Source organism: Sceloporus occidentalis, unplaced genomic scaffold (assembly GCF_023333645.1).
Source record: "Sceloporus occidentalis isolate IW3139 unplaced genomic scaffold, rSceOcc1.0.p SCAF_15, whole genome shotgun sequence".
In the NCBI taxonomy this organism is placed as follows: domain Eukaryota; kingdom Metazoa; phylum Chordata; class Lepidosauria; order Squamata; family Phrynosomatidae; genus Sceloporus; species Sceloporus occidentalis.
The window spans coordinates 10970691-10992852 of NW_028316995.1; the positions used below are offsets into that span (position 1 = coordinate 10970691).

At 36.9% G+C, this 22162-nt stretch overlaps 1 protein-coding gene across 1 annotated transcript; it reads left to right on the top strand.

The window, feature by feature from the left end:
* The first annotated feature begins 3458 nt into the window (after positions 1–3458).
* On the top strand, positions 3459–10468 carry LOC149303236 (nuclear nucleic acid-binding protein C1D-like). The gene is made up of 4 exons (XM_089481391.1): positions 3459–3599; positions 5407–5473; positions 5686–5741; positions 10295–10468. The coding sequence occupies exons 1-4, from the start codon at positions 3459–3461 to the stop codon at positions 10466–10468; spliced, it is 438 nt and encodes a 145-aa protein (XP_089337517.1).
* The last annotated feature ends 11694 nt before the right edge of the window (positions 10469–22162 follow it).

A 22162-nucleotide genomic window follows, 5' to 3' on the forward strand; every position in this document is an offset into this window, starting at 1 on the left:
AACATGGCACAGTAAGCTTCAGTACTGGCCTATAATAAAGGCAATCACCCCTTTAGGAAAAGCAGACTGTCCGCTCTAGTCTTGTTTTGGCAGTGGCAGGATAACCCTCCATCTGAAACCTGTGGAAGCCCTTTGTGTATGGTGGTGGTGGTGGTGGGGGTTGTGGGGTCCTCTCTCCCTGCATATGCAGAATCCCATGGCATGTTGCTGGAGGAGCTCAGTGAGAACACCTTGTATATATAGGCAGCCGGAGAAAAATGTTTAGTGCCGCAATTTGCCGTTTTGTTGAGGGAAATAGACAAACTAGACTTTATTTTTAATACGGTACTTTAATTTTTACAACGTATGCTTAAAAAAGAAAAAAATACTTTGCTCTGTAGGCAGTGGCTAGAAGATCATGGCGATTTTGCGTAAATATATATAATGTGTGTGTTTTTGGGGGTTTTCTCTAGCTTTATTTGTAAATACCTAGGTGAAGGTCTTGTGTTGGAATGATATGGAATACTTTAAATGTTATCCATACGTGTTACAAAAATAGGGCTGCAACTAACGATTATTTTCATAATCGATTAGTTGGCCGATTATTTTTTCGATTAATCGGATAAAAAATGAATGTACATTTTTCATTTATTTAAAATAATTTAATAAACAAATGATGTTAAATACAAACGCAGAATAAAAAAAAAAACTGATAAAATGCATTTCTTGTCTTTATTTCCCAACCAGCCCCCCCCAATTTATGCACATTTGAGCACAGGCTTGCCACGCTGCCTCCCAGACATGCCACGCTGCCTCCCAGACATGCCACGCTGCCTCCCAGACATGCCACGCTGCCTCCCAGACATGCCACGCTGCCTCCCAGACATGCCACGCTGCCTCCCAGACATGCCACGCTGCCTCCCAGACATGCCACGCTGCCTCCCAGACATGCCACGCTGCCTCCCAGACATGCCACGCTGCCTCCCAGACATGCCACGCTGCCTCCCAGACATGCCACGCTGCCTCCCACATATACCACTCCACGCTGCCTCCCACATATACCACTCCACGCTGCCTCCCACATATACCACTCCACGCTGCCTCCCACATATACCACTCCACGCTGCCTCCCAGACATACCACTCCACGCTGCCTCCCAGACATGCCACTCCACGCTGCCTCCCACATATGCCACTCCACGCTGCCTCCCACATATGCCACTCCACGCTGCTTCCCACATATGCCACTCCACGCTGCCTCCCACATATGCCACTCCACGCTGCCTCCCACATATGCCACTCCACGCTGCCTCCCACATATGCCACTCCACGCTGCCTCCCACATATGCCACGCTGCCTCCCACATATGCCACGCTGCCTCCCACATATGCCACGCTGCCTCCCACATATGCCACGCTGCCTCCCACATATGCCACGCTGCCTCCCACATATGCCACGCTGCCTCCCACATATGCCACGCTGCCTCCCACATATGCCACGCTGCCTCCCACATATGCCACGCTGCCTCCCACATATGCCACGCTGCCTCCCACATATGCCACGCTGCCTCCCACATATGCCACGCTGCCTCCCACATATGCCACGCTGCCTCCCACATATGCCACGCTGCCTCCCACATGCACATTTGAGCCCAGGCTTGCCACGCTGCCTCCCAGACATGCCACTCCACGCTGCCTCCCACATATGCCACTCCACGCTGCCTCCCACATATGCCACTCCACGCTGCCTCCCACATATGCCACTCCACGCTGCCTCCCACATATGCCACTGTGCCTGATACGCCTTATACCCCCTGATACACCACTCCATCCTCCCCAGACATGCCACACTACCTCCCAGACATGCCACGCTGCCCTCCCCACATATGCCTTATATACCGTATATGCCTTATACCCCCAGATATGTCACTCCATCCTCCCCAGATATGCTTTATACCCCCAGATATCTCATAGTCCCCTCAGAGTCACAGACCTGTTCACAGCACACTGACACCATACTTTTATAAATAAGTACTGGGTTAATCTTCACTGCCCTCAGGATTTAGATTCCCCTTAGTCTGCCCCCCTTTACCTCTAACTCCGCCTTAAATTAACTTTACTAAATTAACCCTCAGTCCTCATCGTTAAATTAACACTAAACACCCCATTAACCATAACTACCCCTAAATTAACTCTAAATACCCCATCAAACACAACTACCCTAAATTAACCCTAAACACCCCATTAACCACAGCATCCCCTAAAGAGCCCCATCAACCACAACAGCCCCTAAATTAACCCTAAACACCCCATTAACCACAACTGCCTCAAATTAACCCCAAACACCCCATTAACCACAGCTGCTCTTATATTAACCCTAAACACCCCATTAACCATAACTGCCCCTAAACACCCCATTAACCATAGCTGCCCCTAAACACCCCATTAACCATAACTTCCCCTAAATTAACCCCCACCTCCCCTAACTTTCAGCAGCCCAAATATTAGTTTTATACTTACAGTTAGATGAGTGTCACAGCCATGTGGTTCTGGCCTTCTGGGAGAAGGAAGGGGGCGGGGCCAGTTGTCACAGTGATTACAGGGAGGGGCTGGTAAGTAGGAGCTGCTGCTGTGAGTCAGACTAAACGGATTATATAATGAGGGGTATTTTTCAGAGCGTTTGCTCTGAAAAAACCCTCATTTTATAATCGATTCAACTAATCGATAATGAAATTCGTTGGCAACGATTTTCATTATCGATTATTATCGATTTTATCGATTAGTTGTTGCAGCCCTATACAAAAATATTTGGTACAGAGCTTTGTTACCTGGCAAGAGCAAAATACATATTTTTGGATTGTGCCAAGTGTGATCTGTGCCCTTTACTTGCTTGTTATTACAAGAGATCAAAAGTGTACGCATCACGATGTGTACGTGCTTGAGATTTCTCAATTCCTTCCAGTTGTATCCTGTTAAAGAATCTCAACTGTATTTCTTATTCACCACTCCCTTACCTAACACAATCAAATTTAAAGGATTAAGAACAGGATTACCCTCAGGACATTTGAGGGTTTTTTTGTGTGAGGTCTGCGTTTTTGGCATCCTCTGTTGGTGTGAACGTGCCATGGGATTGTTGGTTTTGGCATTTGGCGCTTGGTTTTCAGTGTGTTTTTGTTAGTTTCATGTATCCTGGTGAAATCATATTTATGAAATATTTTCTTGCTGAGCCGCTCACATTAGCAGTTGTAATGCTTTCAGTATTCATAGCCCTTAAAATCAAGTGTTGCAAAATAACATTGACTGCAAGTAGGAAGGAACGCGTACTACAGTCAGTTGACTTTGGTTATTTTTAAATGACTTTTCTATTGCATCCCATTGTATTTTTGCAAACATTTTTGGGGAAAGAAGATGTGGGTGCTGTATGCATGGAACTTATTTAAATACATTTCTGAATACCTTTCTTTTATGGTTTCAGACCAAGATGGCTGATGAAGAAATGGTTGCCGAAGAGTACCCCACCGAAATCCACGAGTACCTTTCAGCTTTTGAAGATTCTGTTGGCTCAGTAGATGACATGTTGAACAGAATGATGTCCGTTTCAAGATCTGAGCTCCTTCAAAGGGTATACACTACTAGTAATTCTTACACAAATGAAGTGTCAGTGGTAGCTTGCAATAAACCTTATTTGTCATGCTTGTAGAGTCGCATAAGCTTTGAAGACACCAGAGATCATGTTTCCATATATTTCCCATCCACTCAAGCCTTTGGTGAACAATGTCTTTGGCAGCATCATATAATTTTATGGTTTTACAGAACACTGCAATTCTGTTTGCCCTAATTCAGTAGTAGGGCAGCAACAAGACATTGTCATAGTTGTGTTCACTTTCGTTACTGACCAGGGACAACTTAATCTCAGTGCTATACTTTTCTATGGGCTCAGTTATACCAGTTTAATCCAAGGCTTCAGGAAATAACTTACTTCCTCCCATCTATTCTCTTGTGTAGGGCTGGATTTTCCATTAGGGACTACACATATGTCTAGTGTGTGTTTTAGGAGGACTTCTACAAAACCTTTTAGCCTTTTAAGTGTCTAGCTGGTTATTCATTAGGCAAACCATGCCTTGTATAACATGACGTAATAGAAGAAAATACTATTTCTTTTTCTTTTATATGCCATGCCACCTTAAGTAACACCATACCACTTTTTCATTGAAAGCCGTTACCCCATTAGTAAATGTATCCAAAGTGTGGTTGTACATACATGTAGTCTGCACAAAGCCTATAAAAATCACCGTACACATCATGTGGGAGGGGGATATACCCCTCTGCCCACCCCAAATATCCCTATATGTCATAGTGCCCTCTGATATGCCTCATATACCCCTGATATGCCCCCCCAGACTTACCCCGGTGCTCCATATTCCTTGGTGTCTAGTAGGGGCAGCCGGTGAACGTCTGCGTGATGCGTGTACACAAACCTCTGCTGCTGGAGCTTCTATGACTGAGCCCCGGATGGTCATGTGACGTTGGTGCTCCATCATAGAGGCCCCAGCGGAAGTGCCGGCAGTAGCGGAGGTTGTCTGCACACATTGCACAGACGCGGACCCAGCTGCCAGAGAGGAGGATCCCCCGCAGTGCTGCAGGGGACCTGGCAGCAGGCGAACATTGCGCAGTGCGCACAGACAACCTCCGCTGCTTGCTCGCCAGTACTTCCACTGGGGCTTCTATAGTGGAGCACTGGAAGGTCATATCGCACAGACACCCACCAGCTGCCGAAGAGAGAGATCCAAGTCCCCTGCAGTGCTGCGTAGGATCTGGATCTTAGTGTTATACTCTGTTTGAGGTCAGATTATAAGAAGAGGGGTATTTTTCAGAGCATTTGCTCTGGGGAAAAAACCCTCATCTTATATTCAATAAAATCAATTCAACGAATTTCATTATCGATTTTATCGATTAGTTGTTGCAGCCCTATATAAAATACATATGTCTGAAATTTTAAATTACATAGTTACAAAGTTCATAAGGTTGAAAAAAGACCTAAGTCCATCAAGTTCAACCCTTCTACCTAACCCTCCTATTCTTGATCCAAAAGAAGGCAAAAAACCCTAATTAAGCTACTTCAAATTCTGCCATCAGGGGAAAAAATTCCTTCTTGACTCCAAGAGGCAATCGGATTTCTCCTTGGATCAAGAAGCTCTAAAATAATGTTATCACAAGCTTGATTTAAAACTAAAGTTGCAGGAAACATCTACTTATATTTTGTTTTGTACCTGCGTGCAAATGCACCCAGTCTTTAGGTATTTAACTTCAGAGTGGGGTGTAGAGGTTTGTGTAGAAAAGAGGCATACTGCGACATGAAGGGCTGTACTGTTTGCAAGTTTGTTTTTGGCTGGTTAATTGACAATTGATGTTGCACTTTTTTATTGCAGGTGGATCCTTTGGAACAAGCAAAATTAGATTTGGTTTCAGCATACACATTAAATTCACTTTTTTGGGGTAAGTGGATTAATTTAGTCACACATAGAAATAAAACGGCATTTAAGCCCTATTTCTTTGCAGATTTTAACCATTTAATAACTGCTGTTTTAACTCTTATAACACTGAGTTTGCTGTAGTTGAATTGGGACTAGTAAATATGCCAGTTTGCACTCGATTAATGAATAAAGCCAAATAATGCATGTTTTTTTATCTTTATTTTTATTCAACAGTATATTTGGTCACACAAGGAGTCAATCCTAAGGAGCATCCAGTCAAAGAAGAGCTGGTAAAGCATTACAATTCTTAATCTTAACACATAATATTGAGAGCAGGGCTACTAAATACTGTGGAAATTGACCCAAAGAAAGGACACATGCTTTTGTGTTTTTCCTACAAAAAGGGGACAAGTGAACATGCACTAAAGATCTGGTATGAAGAAGTTTAACATCAGGAATTTCTTTTCCCCATCAAAATAAAATCAGGTTCTGCTTTAAGAGTGCATCATGTTGTTCTTATCAAAATCTCCCTCTATATGTCAATTTTAGCTTTGCCATACTGTAAGAAGTGCTGCATAAGCTGTATAAATCAAAGATAAGAAATAATTTTAATATATATATATATATTTTAACTTTTGATTTCGGTGAAGATGGATATGAGTGTGCTGATATCTATCGCATTTTATTTTTCCATAATAAAATATACATTACTATATAAAAAAAAAAAAAGCCCTCCCTCTGTTAATATGTTTAGCCACGTGGGGGATGTATTCAGGAGGATAAAATGTCTGAGTGATGTTTGGCCCTTTCCAACACATATTTGCCAATAGGCACCGAAAAGAAAATGAGTAAAACATACATACTGGCTGTGTTACTGTAGACACCCTTGCGGCTGTATGTTTGATTAGAAGTAAACACACGCAAAGCCTTCAGATGGTATTACAAAACCATAAAATCTGTGTTCCTCATTCCACTCCTGGTCTTGAAGCAGTAGAAAAATGGTCCTGTGAAATCTTTTTGCCCTCGCCCTCCCTTTTAAGAATGAAGCCGAATAAATCTCGCTTCTAGCAGCTGTGTGTAAATTATACAGCTGTAACCAGCAGCATTAGATTTTCTTTGAAGCACTATATATCTTGTTGAAACTACAGGAATGAGAACATCACAGCCAGCACCACTATCCATCATCTCCAAAGAAAAACCATGACAAATAAAATAATTAGAACAGTAAGGTTTAGCACAAAGATAGAGATTTAGGTTAGGCCATGAGCCAACAGACCTTGGCATAATTCCTTTACAGTAAATCTGAAGAATCACATTTGTATGGAATCTTCCAACCTGATGAGCTGGCCATCTATAAGACGGGTGGCAAAGTGCTGATTTTTGGGCAATATAAAAAGATGATTCTAGCAGTTGGGTAATGAGATTGCCTCTCCTTCATTTTTAAAGCTGATCATGATCCTGCTAACATTGTCTGTTTTTGGAAACTGTTGGTCCTGGAACTATATGAACTCCCATTTATTGTGTTGAGTTTAAGAGGTGGGGGCAATATTTTTTTTTTTTTTTTTTCCTATCTCCACACCTGAATATTGTATTTGATTACACGTTAAGCAAACACCAAACTTTGGTGGCATTTCTGTTCTGGTCTAGAAGGTCCAGGAGCAGCAGCCCTTGAGGTGTTTTGGGCAATCATATTCTATGGTCATCTGCTTAATTTATTGTTTACATTATAGAGTTAAAATGATACGACCAAAATCAATATGAATATATTCAACAATTTTGTGACATCACAGAAACCAATAGCCTTGCCTGATACCAATGTACGAAAGACACTGTCCCACCTGAATATATAAAACTATTATAATTAAATGCATTATTAGAAACGTTATCCCTAGTTCTGTTACATGCCAAATGAATCGGGAATAATTCATTTAATTGTCATAATCATCAGTTTTGCCTTTATTTCCTTTAGGGATTTTTTTTGACATGTGACATATAAGCAGGCACTGATAAAAGCTTAAAAAAAACCCAAAAACCTTCTTTGGAACTAATGCAATGACAGGTCTGGTAAGGACTTGATTTTGAATAACAATTCGGGTAGTGCCTTCATAAGGCTAGTTCTCCAAGATCTTTCCTTTTTTGGTGCAACAATATTATATAAAGGTGATCCTTGTGTAAATGCTGATCTGTATCCATTTTCTGTGTTACTCCCTTAATGACGCTAACTGATTTACTAGCAAAGTACAAAGTATCCTTCTTCCTAGCGAGCCTTCACACACATGCACCCATTCACTCTTACAACCAACATCCAATTCCTTTATTAATTCATTTTCTCAACGGTAAAGAATTTTGTTCTGTAACAAAGCTAAAAGCTTTTTTGGCATCCACCGCCTGTGTACTGTCCAGTAATCCTGTATAAGTGACATATTTACAACTTGTAATAAATCTCTCAGGTTTGTCTTTGTATTCCATTAAGTTGAATGAACAGATTGAATATATATGGTCTATATTTCACAATTCCTGCCAGCAGAGAACATCAAAGCATATCATTGATTTAAAACTATGAAATATTATAAATTAAAATGAACTGGTTCCATTTTGACTTGTCACACAGGAATAATAATGGATATGAAACATGGAAATGTAGATTTTTATATGAAAAATTCAGAGCCAAGCAAAATATAAAATTGGTATATTTCATGAGACGATATATTTCTTTCATCTTTTTTTACAATTTGTTCACTTCTCACAATGTGTTTTTTAATTGTGATAGCTGTTTATCCATCTGTTTTCATCCACGACGATATTAAAATGTTCTGTGTCCAAGTGCCAAAGAGAAAAACAGAAATCTCTGTAGGAATTCTCCAAAAGTATTTTTTGTGGATACAAGCACAGTATACTTTCAGAGATGTTAAAAAATAACATCACTATTCTATCGCCTATTTATCTAAAAATAGGTAAATACGAACTCGGAACCACGACAAATTACACCGTGGCATGATTTATTAAACAAAAATAAAGCAAAAATGCAGAATCCATGTGTGAAATGAAGTACACCTTATGATTCAATAGGTTGTAGAACCACCTTTAGCAGCAACAACTTGAAGTAATTGTTTTCTGTATAACTTCTGTATCAGTCTCTTACATCATTGCGGAGGAATTTTGGCCCACTCTTCTTTACAACGTTGTTAATGCACAGCTCTCTTAAGGTCCCGCCTAAGCATTTAAATCTGGTTGAGGTCTGGACTTTAACCGGGCCATTGCAACACCATGATTCTTTTCTTTTTCAGCCATTCTGTTGTAGATTTGCTGGTAATCTTGGGATCAATGTCCTGTTGGATGACCCAATTCCGGCCAAGCTTTAGTGGTCGGGCAGGTGGCCTCAAATTTAACTCTAGAATACTTTGGTATACAGAGGAGTACATGGTAGACTCAATGACTCTCAGATCCTCTGTCTGCAAAACAAGCCCCAATCATCACCCTTCCACCATCGTGCTTGACAGTTGGGATGAGGTGTTTGTACTGTTTGGTTTTCACAAAATGTGGCGCTGTGCATTATGGCCAAACATCTCCACTTTGGTCTTGTTTTAACAAAGGGCATAGTTCTAGAAGTATTGCTTGTTCAGATGTTCTTTTTAGAGAGAAGATGCTTTCTCTTGGCAACCCTTCCAAACAAATCACACTTGTTCAGTCATGGACTTTAACATTTAACGTGCTTACTGGGGCCTGTAGAATCTGAATTTTTTTGTAATTTCTCTGACCTTGGGGTAATTTGCTGGGACGTCCACTCCTGGGAAGGTTTTGAATGTTTTAATTTTTTTACTTTTTGCATAATCTTTCTCACTGTAGAATCATGGACTTAAAGCCATTTCCAATTAATGTAATAACCCTTCCCAGATTGATGGGCAGCAACAATTGCTTCTCTAAGATCATTGCTGATATCTTTCCTCGTTGGCATTGTGTTAACACACGCCTGAATGCTCCAGACCATCAGACTGATAAAACTTTGGCTTTTATAGAGGTGGTCACACTTGCTGATGCACATATGTAGTAAGAATTTAAGGTTTATATGCTGTATGTACAATTTAACATAAGTACTGGAGGGTACTTTTATATGTTTAGATTTATCATTGAAAACAAAACTTTCTTTACTTCCTTTTGCCACTGATCACATTTTTTTTTACTTTCTCTTCCATATTTATTTGTCAGTTCCCAAGTGATTCACCCTTTATCTTAAACTTACTGACCTAGATTTATATTTTTCTAATGTATTTTTGGTGCATGGATTTTAACTCTGCAAGACAGAATTTTTCAATATTATATTTTGAATGAAGTTCTATAAGGTATTTCTTTGAAAAAATTCATTATTGCAAATGTAACGGAAATCTGCAGAAAAAAGGGTGCCTATATAACCTGATTCATTCATCTGTTACAAAATTAAAATTCGGTGGAGGGATATTCTTACATATAATATGATCTCAGTAACTCACCATGTTGATTTAATAATCAACATTTAAAAATTATATTTGAGGTTAGGGGTAACCAAGAAATACCATTATATAAGTTATGGTGGGTAACGGTGATGGAAAATACTTATTGGAGCATCAATGGGCAGTGCACATTTCATCTTCCTTTGCATATTTAGTTCACTATGTTAACTACACAGACATTTTTTACTTAGAACTATAATTTTAGATAAATATTTTTGTACTTTATTTTTTTTTTTTTTTTAATGAACTGTCGCCTGATAAGGTGTGTAACTGCATTTTAAAATGTTTTTTAGACGATAGACATTTGGATTGTAGGACTTTATGAATAATATGAACAAAAATGTTGTGTGTTCTAGGAAAGAATAAGAAGTTACATGAACAGAGTCAAAGAAATTGCAGATCGCAAGAAAGCTGCCAGACTGGACAAAGGAGCTGCACAAAGATTTATAAAACATGCGCTGTGTGACCCAGAGGCCGAGCAGGGGCTTTCAGCCAAAAAAGCCTGCAAACCAAAGACAAAGAGCAAATAGGCTTTCAACGCAAAATTATTAGACAAAAATCCTTTTTTTTTTTTTTTTCGTTTTTTTGTTTACTTTCATTAATGTACAGATTTATGGCTCTCTGGACTCTGTGTGTACAAATTAAATTGCTCCATTAACATACTGTTGGTTGTGTACGCATTTTATTTAGCCCTTATCAGATTTTACCAGAATGCATAATAAATGTTACCAATATCTCATCTTGAAAATGAGCTTTCTATAAAGTTGTTTAGTGAAAAGATTGGGGTACAACACAAAGTAAGGTGGGTCTTTTTAAATCTATCGCAGAACACTCAAGGTAAGCACCATGGAGCGTGTTTCATGGAATCTGTCACATGGATAGTCGGTGCAAACTGCTGGGAATTTGAGACACCAGCATATTTATTAGCCTCATACTGATTGAAAAAGTATATACGGAATGTTTTTTTTTTAAATTTAATAACTATTGTGATGATATTGTATGAGCATAACATCCTTTAGTGAAACTCACAAACTCAGCAGAGCAAATTTCCTGTTTTGAAGCGCCCCCATCTCCACCTTTCCAAACCAACCAGATAATCGTTAGAATATCCTTTAAAATTAAAGTTTAAAATGACTGCTCCTAGTGGCACATAATACATATGTATGGCTTTATCTAGTCTAAAAATACAGTATAAATAAAGTAAAATTGAGCTAAAAAAAAAAATTTGGCAAACTCTTCATTAAGGATGAGCGGTAAGATGCCCGTTGGGAAGAAGACATTTTGCATAACTCATGTTTTTTGTTTCATACCAAGCAGAATTGATTTAGTGGCTGGTGATGACAGATTCTAAAACTCTTGTATCCACATGTATTTCTCATAAAAACAAATTATCCGTTGACATTCATTGCCCCAAGAACAAATTAAAGAAATCAAAATGCTCCCAGGATACATTTTGGGAAATTTATAGTTGAGATGATATCTTTGTTTTCATTGTCCTTTTTTAAGGTCAAAGAATCTTCTAGTTAAGTATATACTCTGTTTTGGAAATAAGTGTTATGGCCTGGATTTCAAACGGATGCGTGGTAAATCTTGTCAACGTGTACACACCCATTAGCAGAACAGGTGTGTGAGTGTTTGAGGCTTTTTGTCTTGATTCTTTGCCAAGATTAGTTGATTTAGTCTCATGGAAATAGCATTTATCAACAAGCACCAGTAAGGCACAGCCACAAAATAAACTCACTGTAGCTGCAAAAGGTTTGTGTGATATGAATAGTTTCTATGGGTGTTTCCAGTGATGCTTGGGAAGAGACATTTACATTAATTTCATCTTCTCGCAGGATAATATTTTTAGTTTTGTTCATTTTGGCTGAATTTTATTTCATTAAAAATGGTGATTAAACAATGCTGACTGGCATTTTGGATATCTTTTAATATCCTTTTCCATCTTTATAAAGTTCCATTACTTTATTAGGCAGGTCTTCTTTTCTGCTCCCCATGGCTCAGTATCTAGCCTGCTCAGTGCTTCCACGTGAGAGCTAACCAACTCATTGACTATTTATACACAGACACTAATCGCGAGTGGGACATTAACCTTTAATTGCCATTTTAACCTGTGTGGGTCACATTGTATATCTGTAACAAGGTCAAACATTCAAGGGTATGTGAAACAGGGCCATTTGGGTGATATCTGTTATTATGGTTTAAAAAGCCAAACAACAATGTGCTCATGGAGTGAAGACTCAATTTTGAGGTTTTAATGTAATATGAAATATAAAGAATCATGGGAATCGTGTAACACGCGATATTTCCCGTTACACTGCCACTTATGAGGTCTCCTGGAAAATCATAATGTCTTTTCTTTATAGCCTATGGCTTAAAGAGAATAACTGTAGACAGGGATATGGCCACTCCAAATAAATTAGTTAATTCAGAGTACCCGAACAAGTGAAAGCTGCCACAAATTCCAATCATATAGTTCTCCATTGGAATAGTGCGTATCAAGCTAGCTTGTGGTTAGCTTAAGCATTATAAATAATGTGTTCTATGTTTGTCAAAGGCAGTGTAAGACCTGTGTACATTGTCCTCTTTCACACACTCGAGTTGCCTTTCTCATTACTACTACGTAACATGACAATTGAGTAAGATTTATTCAAGTGAAACATGAACAAATATGCTTTGTATATCCAACACGGAATCAGAAAAGAAAATCCATGGTCACAGATGTAGCAAAAATTTCATTTTTGGCTCCACTGTATTTCATTTTTATTTTTGGCAGCAAGGGTATCCTGAAAACGGTTTTCTGTCTCGTCTTTGAATGGCTAATGTCTTGAGATCCAAACTCAGGATTTAATGATCTTCTCATGTGCATTTGCCACTGCAGACATTTCGAAAGCTCTACGTGCTCTGTGTGCTACTGGGGCAAATGCCTACCCTTGAATCAAAAATGTAAGGGCTGATTAGAGTTGACAGTCGACAATACCTGATTTAGTATGTATCACAAACTATTCTTTTTTTATTCTACTCCTATGTTATATTTGTTAATATAAACCCTCCAGGACTGCAAGAATTTAATTTAAAGAAGTATCACTGGTTAAAGAGAAGATAGGATAACCCATTGTTAGATGGTCATAAGGACTGACTGTGGGAACTGCAGTGTTTAACAACTTCACTTAGTATGTATGGGCTGTAATCTGAGTAACTTTAACAGAGCTGCTTACCAGGAATAACTATTCACGCAACCAATTAATCAATCCAAGAGCTACAATTCTTTTATAAAAGTAAGTCATTAGTAAACAATGTGCTTTGTGCTTGCGGGGTACATTACGAGGAAAGTGTATACGCATTATTATCCCTAGAATAATTATATACTATAAAATATGTATTAAATTAACTAATGATCGCAATTTGCAAGTCTCTTCAGGCAAGTTCTCAATGCACATCTGTGGATAACCATATTGTGTAAATCTCATGAAAGGGGCTCTCGGCGATACTGCAGTTACCCGTTCTTTCAGAACGCTTTCTTGTTCAATTTTTAAATTGCCTTCTTTATAATGGCTGTCGCTTAACCTGTTAAGTTCCAGGGCAAGAACAGTGTTCACAAAGAAACCAGAAATGTAACCAGGCATTATGATCATTTAATAGCAGTTTTTTTACGTGAAACAAGTTCCCTAGATTAATGTTGAGCCATTGTTTGTGAAATGCCCCAGAAGAAGTGATCTGGGTTAACACAATACGTGAAGTTAAACATGCATAGGGTAGGCATATGGCTCTCTTGAATCTAAGACAAGATCAAGAACTGATTAAGGTTTGAGTCTTTAGAGCAAGAGCAAAAATGTCCAGACAAGATGGGCTGTCAAATTCTCCAACATCCATATAAGCACAAGACTGCTAATATTTGCCAAGGTGGCTGCACCCCTCTTTTCATTTTATTTAAACATTCTGTTTTGCCTGCTGAAACCACTTAGCCCCAATTACTAATACAAGAGAGCTAATACTCCAACATTTCATTACTCTCTTAGATTGTAAGCTTCTGTTGTGTAAAAGTACCTTAAAGCTAGATGCTATGGAGGAAGTGCCCAGCGATACCCACCATCGCAGAATCCTTAAAGCCTTATCCCAGCTCTAAGCAGCGGCCATGTAGGAGTTGGAGGTGTTGTCCTGGCTAGTGGCCATCCTGAACACATTGCCCCCAGGGTGGAGTTTATTGAAAACTATAACCCATGACTAAGCTGAAGCTACGTTTTTAGGCATCAGTTACACCCTGGTCTTTTTATACAATAACAAGACTGCCAGTATGTTCTGGTGCAGTAATTGTGCCACATGTATATTTCAACCATTTGGCTCTGTTTGCCAGCAAAGCTATAGCTGGCACTCTGCCACTTTCTTGAGAAGAACACCTATTACAAAAGGAATTATTTTATTGCAGTCTAGCATCAACCCACAGATCCAGAGCTGACTATGAGTTAAACTCAAAAGTTGTTAATACATTATATTTATGTGAAGTTACTCCGCATAGCTGAAACTTATTCTACAATGAATTTAAATTATGATTTTGCGTCTGTACTTTTACTGAAAGCACTAATTAGTTTTGTATATCCTTTTGTTTCATCTTCAGTCTCCGTAAATCCTTTATTGTTTCCCCACAATTATAATAATTCTTTATAGTGTTTACTGTGAAAGTGTTATTACTGTCAATTACTCACTAACTCATTAAATAATTAGAGAATGGAAAATTATAGCTGCCCATCAGCTCAGTATAAAACATATGGGTATGTGTGTGCTAGGAAAATATTTGAAAAAAAAATAGATTTTTCAAACCAATATGAGGCGCATATAAATAACTCTATAATAAAATAAATAATATATTTTTTAAAATCTCAAAATGAACAAGCAATGCATATGTTTACAGGGGGACAGGGAAGGAGACAAATGCATATGAGGATGATTCTACTGAATATTTCTATGCACTTGTAATGGGAAAATTATTATTTAAAGGGCCCACATCTATTGTGTGCATTAAAGTGCATATGATCGCTGAAGTGTCCCTTTAAGTGGACAACCCAAATGAGTATGGAATGGTAAAAAGTATTAAACTGCTTCACTTCATTTATAAACTTTATTTTTTCTTTATTTTTTTGAAAATATGATGGTTTCAATCACTTTATTTCGTTCGATACGTGGCTGTTTGCCTTCATATTAAAGCTTTAGGAAGTTCTTCTCCTGTTAATTGAAATCCACTCCACTGAAAGGAAGTCCCGAATCCCAAGAACGATTGATTTAATCTGGTGTTTTACAAAGAGCACACATGAAGTTTAGCAGCTAAAAGCACATCAAACAAGAAAGCCAAGCCAAGCACTGACAGGTTAATCTTCAAAAACAGCAAGTCGTGTGCAGCTTCGTATGTGTTTAGCCATTAGCGCTCAACCCAGGGATTTAATATCTCCCGCACTAGAATGGCGGCAATTGTTCTGCTAATGAATTATTTAACTGTTTAAAGTCAGGGATGATGAGATTTCAAGTCTTTGATCCACTATAAGAACTGGTCTTCCAGTATCAATAGATTCTTATCTGTGTTTTGCTCAGGGAAAAACTAAACATATTAAATGTTTATATATAAAAAATATCAGTTTGGTTGCTTTTGATTACTATCCTTGTGTGGCTACTAATACTTCTTTTTATATATGTTGATATAGACTGATTCCTAACATTGATAAAGCTTCCCATTAAATTGAGAATATTATTAAGTAAGGGAGAGCTACCAAACTGAGAAGCCATATCTGATGTTATATTATTATTATTATTATTATTTTTTTAGAACCCAGGTAAAGGTTTGAAAACATACTTTGCTAAATAAGCGCTATAATAAAATATACGAGCTGGACAGGTACACACAATATGAAAACTCTAGCTCACCACGACATAAAGGGACACTTCAGCCATCATATGCACTTTAAATATAAAGAGGTCCTTGTAAATTTACATGGCGTCCCTCATACAAATGCATGGGGATTCTGCAGGGTCATCAAATCACAGAGGAGGTGGGGAGATGCAGCTTCTCTCGAAGGTAGGTAACCTTTATTTATTTATTTTCGCCTTTTTATAGAATGCATATTGACATACTCATTAAATACTTTAATATGGATTCTTCTTTGGTGATGCTGCCAGGGATTATTTCTTACATCCTTCTAGGTATCTCTGTAATTAAATTAGTCATTTAGAAAAAAATATAAAATTTAGTCCTTTTTAAAAAAAAATAAATAAAAATAATTGAATTTACTGTAGTTTAAATCCATATAGTGCTTCCAACATAATCTTCTAAAGAATAGCAACACATGAGCTCAGAATCATGATGGTAACATAAAGTACAAAAATGTATGACAAGTTTATAACAAAAAAGTAATGGACACAAAAATCATCACAACTTATGTATTTTTGTTCCTTTTGCGGCAAGCGTTATGTCCTTTTAACTGCAGATCTGACAATGATTGTAAATGATCTGCATTGGGTTTGATTCCAAACATTTGCTTTTTTTTCACAATTACCAATATATTCACCAAACGATTTTTATATAAAAATATTACATAACAAACACCTTGAAAGGTTTATTATGGATCCATATTTTATTAATATATAAATGTTATAGAAAAAATGTATATTTAGCAATGCGTTTTTGTCTGTTTTCTTTGAAGTTAGAAAAATCGCGGTGTATTTTGTTTTATGTATTGTAAGAGGAGGACTCTTTAGGGTTTGGAGTTATGATTCCAGCTCAGGATAATGTATTACTTTGCTCCGCTCTTTAATCAGTATAGCTGCATACTGCTGCATGTTCTCTCTCCCCGGGGAAACGTAGAATTCAGCTATACACAGGAATTCCTGCTTAGAAAGGTATATTGGACATGCAATAAAATGAATACCCCTGCTAAGTAACCCCCCCCCCCGCTGTCTTACTATAATTAGAAATATGTTCAATAGATTTTCAGCTTAATTCTACAAACTATACAATATGAACTGACAACGCCGCCCTGATTTAAAGATAAATAAAATATGTTATTTAATCATAGGTGCAAATATCTGTAATGTCGATTTTGGTTAATGACAATTTGTTATATTTTTTTATTACAAGCAAGTAGGGACGCTTTGTGTGATGCCAATAGAATACTATATACCGTTGCTCCTTAGAACGAAATAATATTCACAGTATACTGGTATACAAAATATTAAAGGAACATAAACTCTCCATTTGTACACAATAATATACAATATCCTTTTCAAATATATAATATATTTTTATTCTCCCTGTAAAGAATCCCCAGATATTCAGGGTCATTTCTGATTTCTGGGAGACTGACAAAGTATTTTTTCTATTAAGCCTTCAAAGGCTATTACAGTATTCAGCATTTTGCTTCTACATAGTTAAAATCTTCTAGATTGTAAGCTCGTTTGAGCAGAGCCTTAATCGCCTTTTGTTTCTGTCAGTCCAAGTTGTTTTGTGGTGCACTACTTATTAGTGGCATATTCAATACAGCCCTAGTCCTAACCGAGGCCAGCCCCACCATTCACCTTCTTTGATCTGATTTCCTTACTGTTGATCACCGGGATATGATATATCCTGGCCCCTCGCTTTTTAAGGCCATGTGGTGCCAGATAGAAGTCAACTAGAGCTGATTTGGCACAGTCCTCCATAGTGTTAGTAGGTTGGCTGGGTAGATCAGTGATCTCCGTTTTAACCAGCCAGCTGAACAGTGGTGCTTGATTGCCTAAGATAATAATAATATTATTATTATTAACTGTTTAAATGCTCCGATGACTTCATTCAGTGCTATGGACTCCTTACCAATATATACAAGTCCTCACGAAAAAATCTTCACTATTTAACTTGCGATATAGCTAATAGAACCCTTGTTAAATGGTTAAATATTTTGAGATTGTAAAAACGCATGCCAAATAAAACACGTTACATAAGCATAAAGAAAAGGCTCTTTTTTATTGCACTAACGGATATTTTTACTAGGTATTCATTTGGAGGACAAAAATAATAAGTGCTCGGATGTTGGCGGGCGAAATGGTTCTGTCACTGGCTGCTATCTCACTAGCAGCTGTTTTTATTGGACGAGAACATTAGTTTGTTTTTCCATTTTTATTGTTTTGTAATCTGTCAATCTCTCCCTTCAGGCTAGCATACAGTTTGTGGCATTGTCTTCTTATTCAAGCGCTCCTTACAGTTATATCTATTTTGTTAGCTCTTACAGCTAAGTAAAATATTAATAATTACTATACAGTGGAGAATTATTATTGTTTCCTTCCACCCTTGCCCTTATATCTATATCTCAACACATAATCTCGCACAACATTTTAATGATCTTTGAATGTTTGCTGATGCTTGCATTTAGGTGGTTGTGTTGAGACTCCAGGTCAAACTAAGAGAGACCTTTGTTGCAGATGTGATGGTTTTTTTAACGAAAAATCCAACAAAACATTTATACTATAGATCCATCGCTTTTTAAGGTGTGATGGTTGACCTTTCCATTCACTGATCTAGTCTTTAGTGTGACTGTTGCATTCCAGAGAATTTTGTTACGCAACCATATATTTGTTGGCATCATTAATGTTTTGTCAGTTTTCCCACCCTTTTAATCCCTGCGACCCATTTATAAGTCGCCTTCAAAGAATATGGTTTTAAAGGAGTTTGAGGCCTAGTTGATTCCTATAGTAGATACTGATGATGTATGTAATAATAAATGTATTGCATAGTGGAGGCAGGGAGAAAATATGAAACCATTTTAACTCACAACTATTATATGATAAAAAAGTGACCGCTCATTTGTCATGATCGAACATAACTCATGTCTTGTTTTACGAGCTAAACGGAAGTTGTTAGTCCTGGACTAGATTTTAAGCTTATAAGAGCAGAGCCATTTTCTCCTTCTGTACCACTATGTCTTTACATGTGTTAATCTTATTGTGAATTTTGGAGTTACTGTTCATTTTGACTGTTCTCCTCTTGTACCCGCAATACGGAATCTGCCAATGCAATGAAAGTAAATTTAACGTCGATGACACGTTAACACACATCAGTCGTCTTATGGAATGTTGGCTACTTTTGATGACAAGTCATAATGTGGATATAATGAAGTGAATATGGTATAAACACAGCAAAGTCTATTGTAGTGTCAAGCTGAGCTTATTGCTGGCAGCCATGTCTAGCGCCACACTTTTTCATACTTTCATCTCCAATACAATACCAAAATTGATATGTTTTTCACAAAATTCATACAGATAGCAACCAGTGTAATGACAAGGACTCAGTAAAGGTCACTAAAAGTTCAACACTTGGAGAGAACATTATGAATGCAAGAGCGCTTCAGTTTAATTATTTGGCTGACATCTTAATATCTTGGATCTGCTGTTATAATAATAATAAACAAGGCCCACTGGCTATTATTATATGGCTTTCTGCCACTTTATTTTGTGTCTCATCCCTACCCGACAGTGTGTACGTGTAAGTTAGAATTAGTCATATGTAGATTAGTGATTGCATTCACATCTTCTTCCTCCTCCACCTATTATCTGTTCTACACACACTATTAAGATGTAACGTAAGGAATTTTTCTTTGCTGAAATGGTGGTAGACAAGTGGAACAGCCTCCCAACAGAAGTGACACAAGCTAATACACTGAGGGAATTTAAACACGCATGCATCTAGACACATGGCTATCTGGATCTAAGACAAGACCAAAGATTGAGTCTTTAAAGTGGTATAAAAACACGCAGACTAGATGGGCCAAATGGTTGTTTTCTGGCATCAAATTCTATGCCTCTATGTTTCTATTACCATATTTTAACCAGTAGTGTCTAATTGTGTCATTTCAAAAGAATACATACATATTATACATAAATACATACTTACATAACGAAAAAGAATAGTATTCTCTATATTATGATGGTGTGTTTTTTCCCATCTACCATAATACTCAGTATATTGTTAGTTTCCAGTGCTAGTTACAGAGTTTTCTTTATATATCCAAGAAAGTAATATTTTATATATGATTAATGTAGGAATTCTTCAAATGGCAAAAAAGTTGTTATATTAATATATCAATATTATAATAATATTGATAATATTGTATTAATAATATATAATTAAAATAATATATTATTTGATAATTTATAGAACTCTTCTTTTAAACAGTTTTCACTTTTTTTGTAATTTTTTTATTTTTTTTTTACAGTAAATGAATTTTAATACAGTAAGGGAATTTAAACATGCATGGGATAGGACAACAGCTCTCCTGAATGTAAGATGAGACCAAGGACTGATCAAGGTCTCTACAGCAGGACTAATAGGCAGGCGGGATGGGCCAAATGGGTCAAATTCTTTATTTCTATGATGGCAAAGGCAATGAACCCTTGGTTTCATGTGATTTTGGACACATAACAATATAGATCTGTACTCCACATGGTGGCAGCAAAGTTACACCAGAAAGACCCTTTTGCCCAAACCTGCCAAAACAGTAGAGAAAAAGTAAACAGAACTGGTGTACGCCTGGAGTCAAATGGGAGTGTTTCTGTGGCAAATAAACGGCACTATCTCACGTAGTCATAGATAGAAAAGCTGCGTCTTAAATCTTAACAAGGTTGTGGTTATTGTAGTGTAATGTGGCTTGTAAACTGTGCTTGTTTGAACCGTTTTTTTCCCCTTACATACAAGCTCTTTTATCTGAGCAAAAACTGTGTGTAGTCTTATCTCTTGTAAAGAAAACAAATAATACAAGGTTTGGCGATTAAACATAAAAAAAACAAGTTTTGCTTCTTCATGTCATCTTCGAACAATAAAATAGTCAAAGTAGAGGAGTATTCCAGAAGTTAGGACAATTTCACCACTCCTTGTTCAACGGTTATAAAAAATGATTCTCTGCTTTTTGCTGAGAGGCAAAGCTTGCCGACAAATGGAAGGGATTTAACTAGCTTTGATTTTATCTCTTTTTTTAAACACCCAAAAAAAATAAAATCTAATGTGTCTGTTTTGAAGAAACCTGTCTCATATGAGGTTACATTGGCTAAAGAATTTTAAATTCCACAGAAAGTACCCTATTAAAGTAATATGCCAGAGAGGAAATTCTCTATTGCCTTCTGTTTTTGAAACCACCAAACAACTCATAAATTATATTTTATACTTAAAGCATAAAAATGTGTTAGTTCTTCCATAATTTTATATCTAATAGTTTAAAATTATATTCACAAAATTAACCGAGGGCTCATAAATCCTCTGCATACAGTTAATAGAATATTTAAGTGATTATTACATTATTATTAAATATAAAGTGCAAAAATACTTAAAATACAAAAAAAAACATTCATAGCATTAAGTATTTTTTTCTGCCTACCATTTGTATTTATACAGCATAAAATATTGCACATGTTAAGATAATTATATATATATATATATATATATTATCTGAAAAATATACTTTTTATGTCACAAAACAAAATTAATGTATAGTGATATTAGCTTATGAGCAATTGAGTCTTTAGTCAAAGTTGATATCTTTTATTCTGCCAACATAGAAAAAAAGATTTAAAATTACATACACTTTTTAGACCAGCCACAAAAAAAATAAAAACAGAAATAATATTTATCATTTATTGATTTATATAGCACCATAATATTCCGCAGCGGTGTACAATGTGTGATATTTGCAAAAATGCTTATTTTGTCATTGGTGCAAGTGTACTAACTTAACCTCAAAGTAACAACACAAATAATGATACAGAAAAAAAGCAAAAAAGCATCTAAACATTTTTGTAAAGAATTTTTTTTTTTTTTACGTGCCGGCCTTAATTGTGCTGTAACATCTAAAATGTCACAACACAAACCAATGAGTTCAGTTTCACCGACAAACAAAAAATTACAGTTATAACTGAGCTGTGTGTCCAAGAATTCATAGAAGATTAGAATTTGATGGCTCCTACAATGTTAACCCATTCTGGGTTTAATAATTCACCACAATTAATAACATTATTATTATTATTATTATCATCTTTTTTATATTACCAGCAAATTACTCGGCACTTGTTACAATACATATTTCCAAAACTAGAAATGGCAAACTGATATATTAGGTAAAGAAGGCCCTGCTTGCAAGCTTACAATCTATATTATTATTAGCTTAGTTAGCATCTTATCGCACATCGATTAAATATTGAGAACCCCAGTAAATATTGTA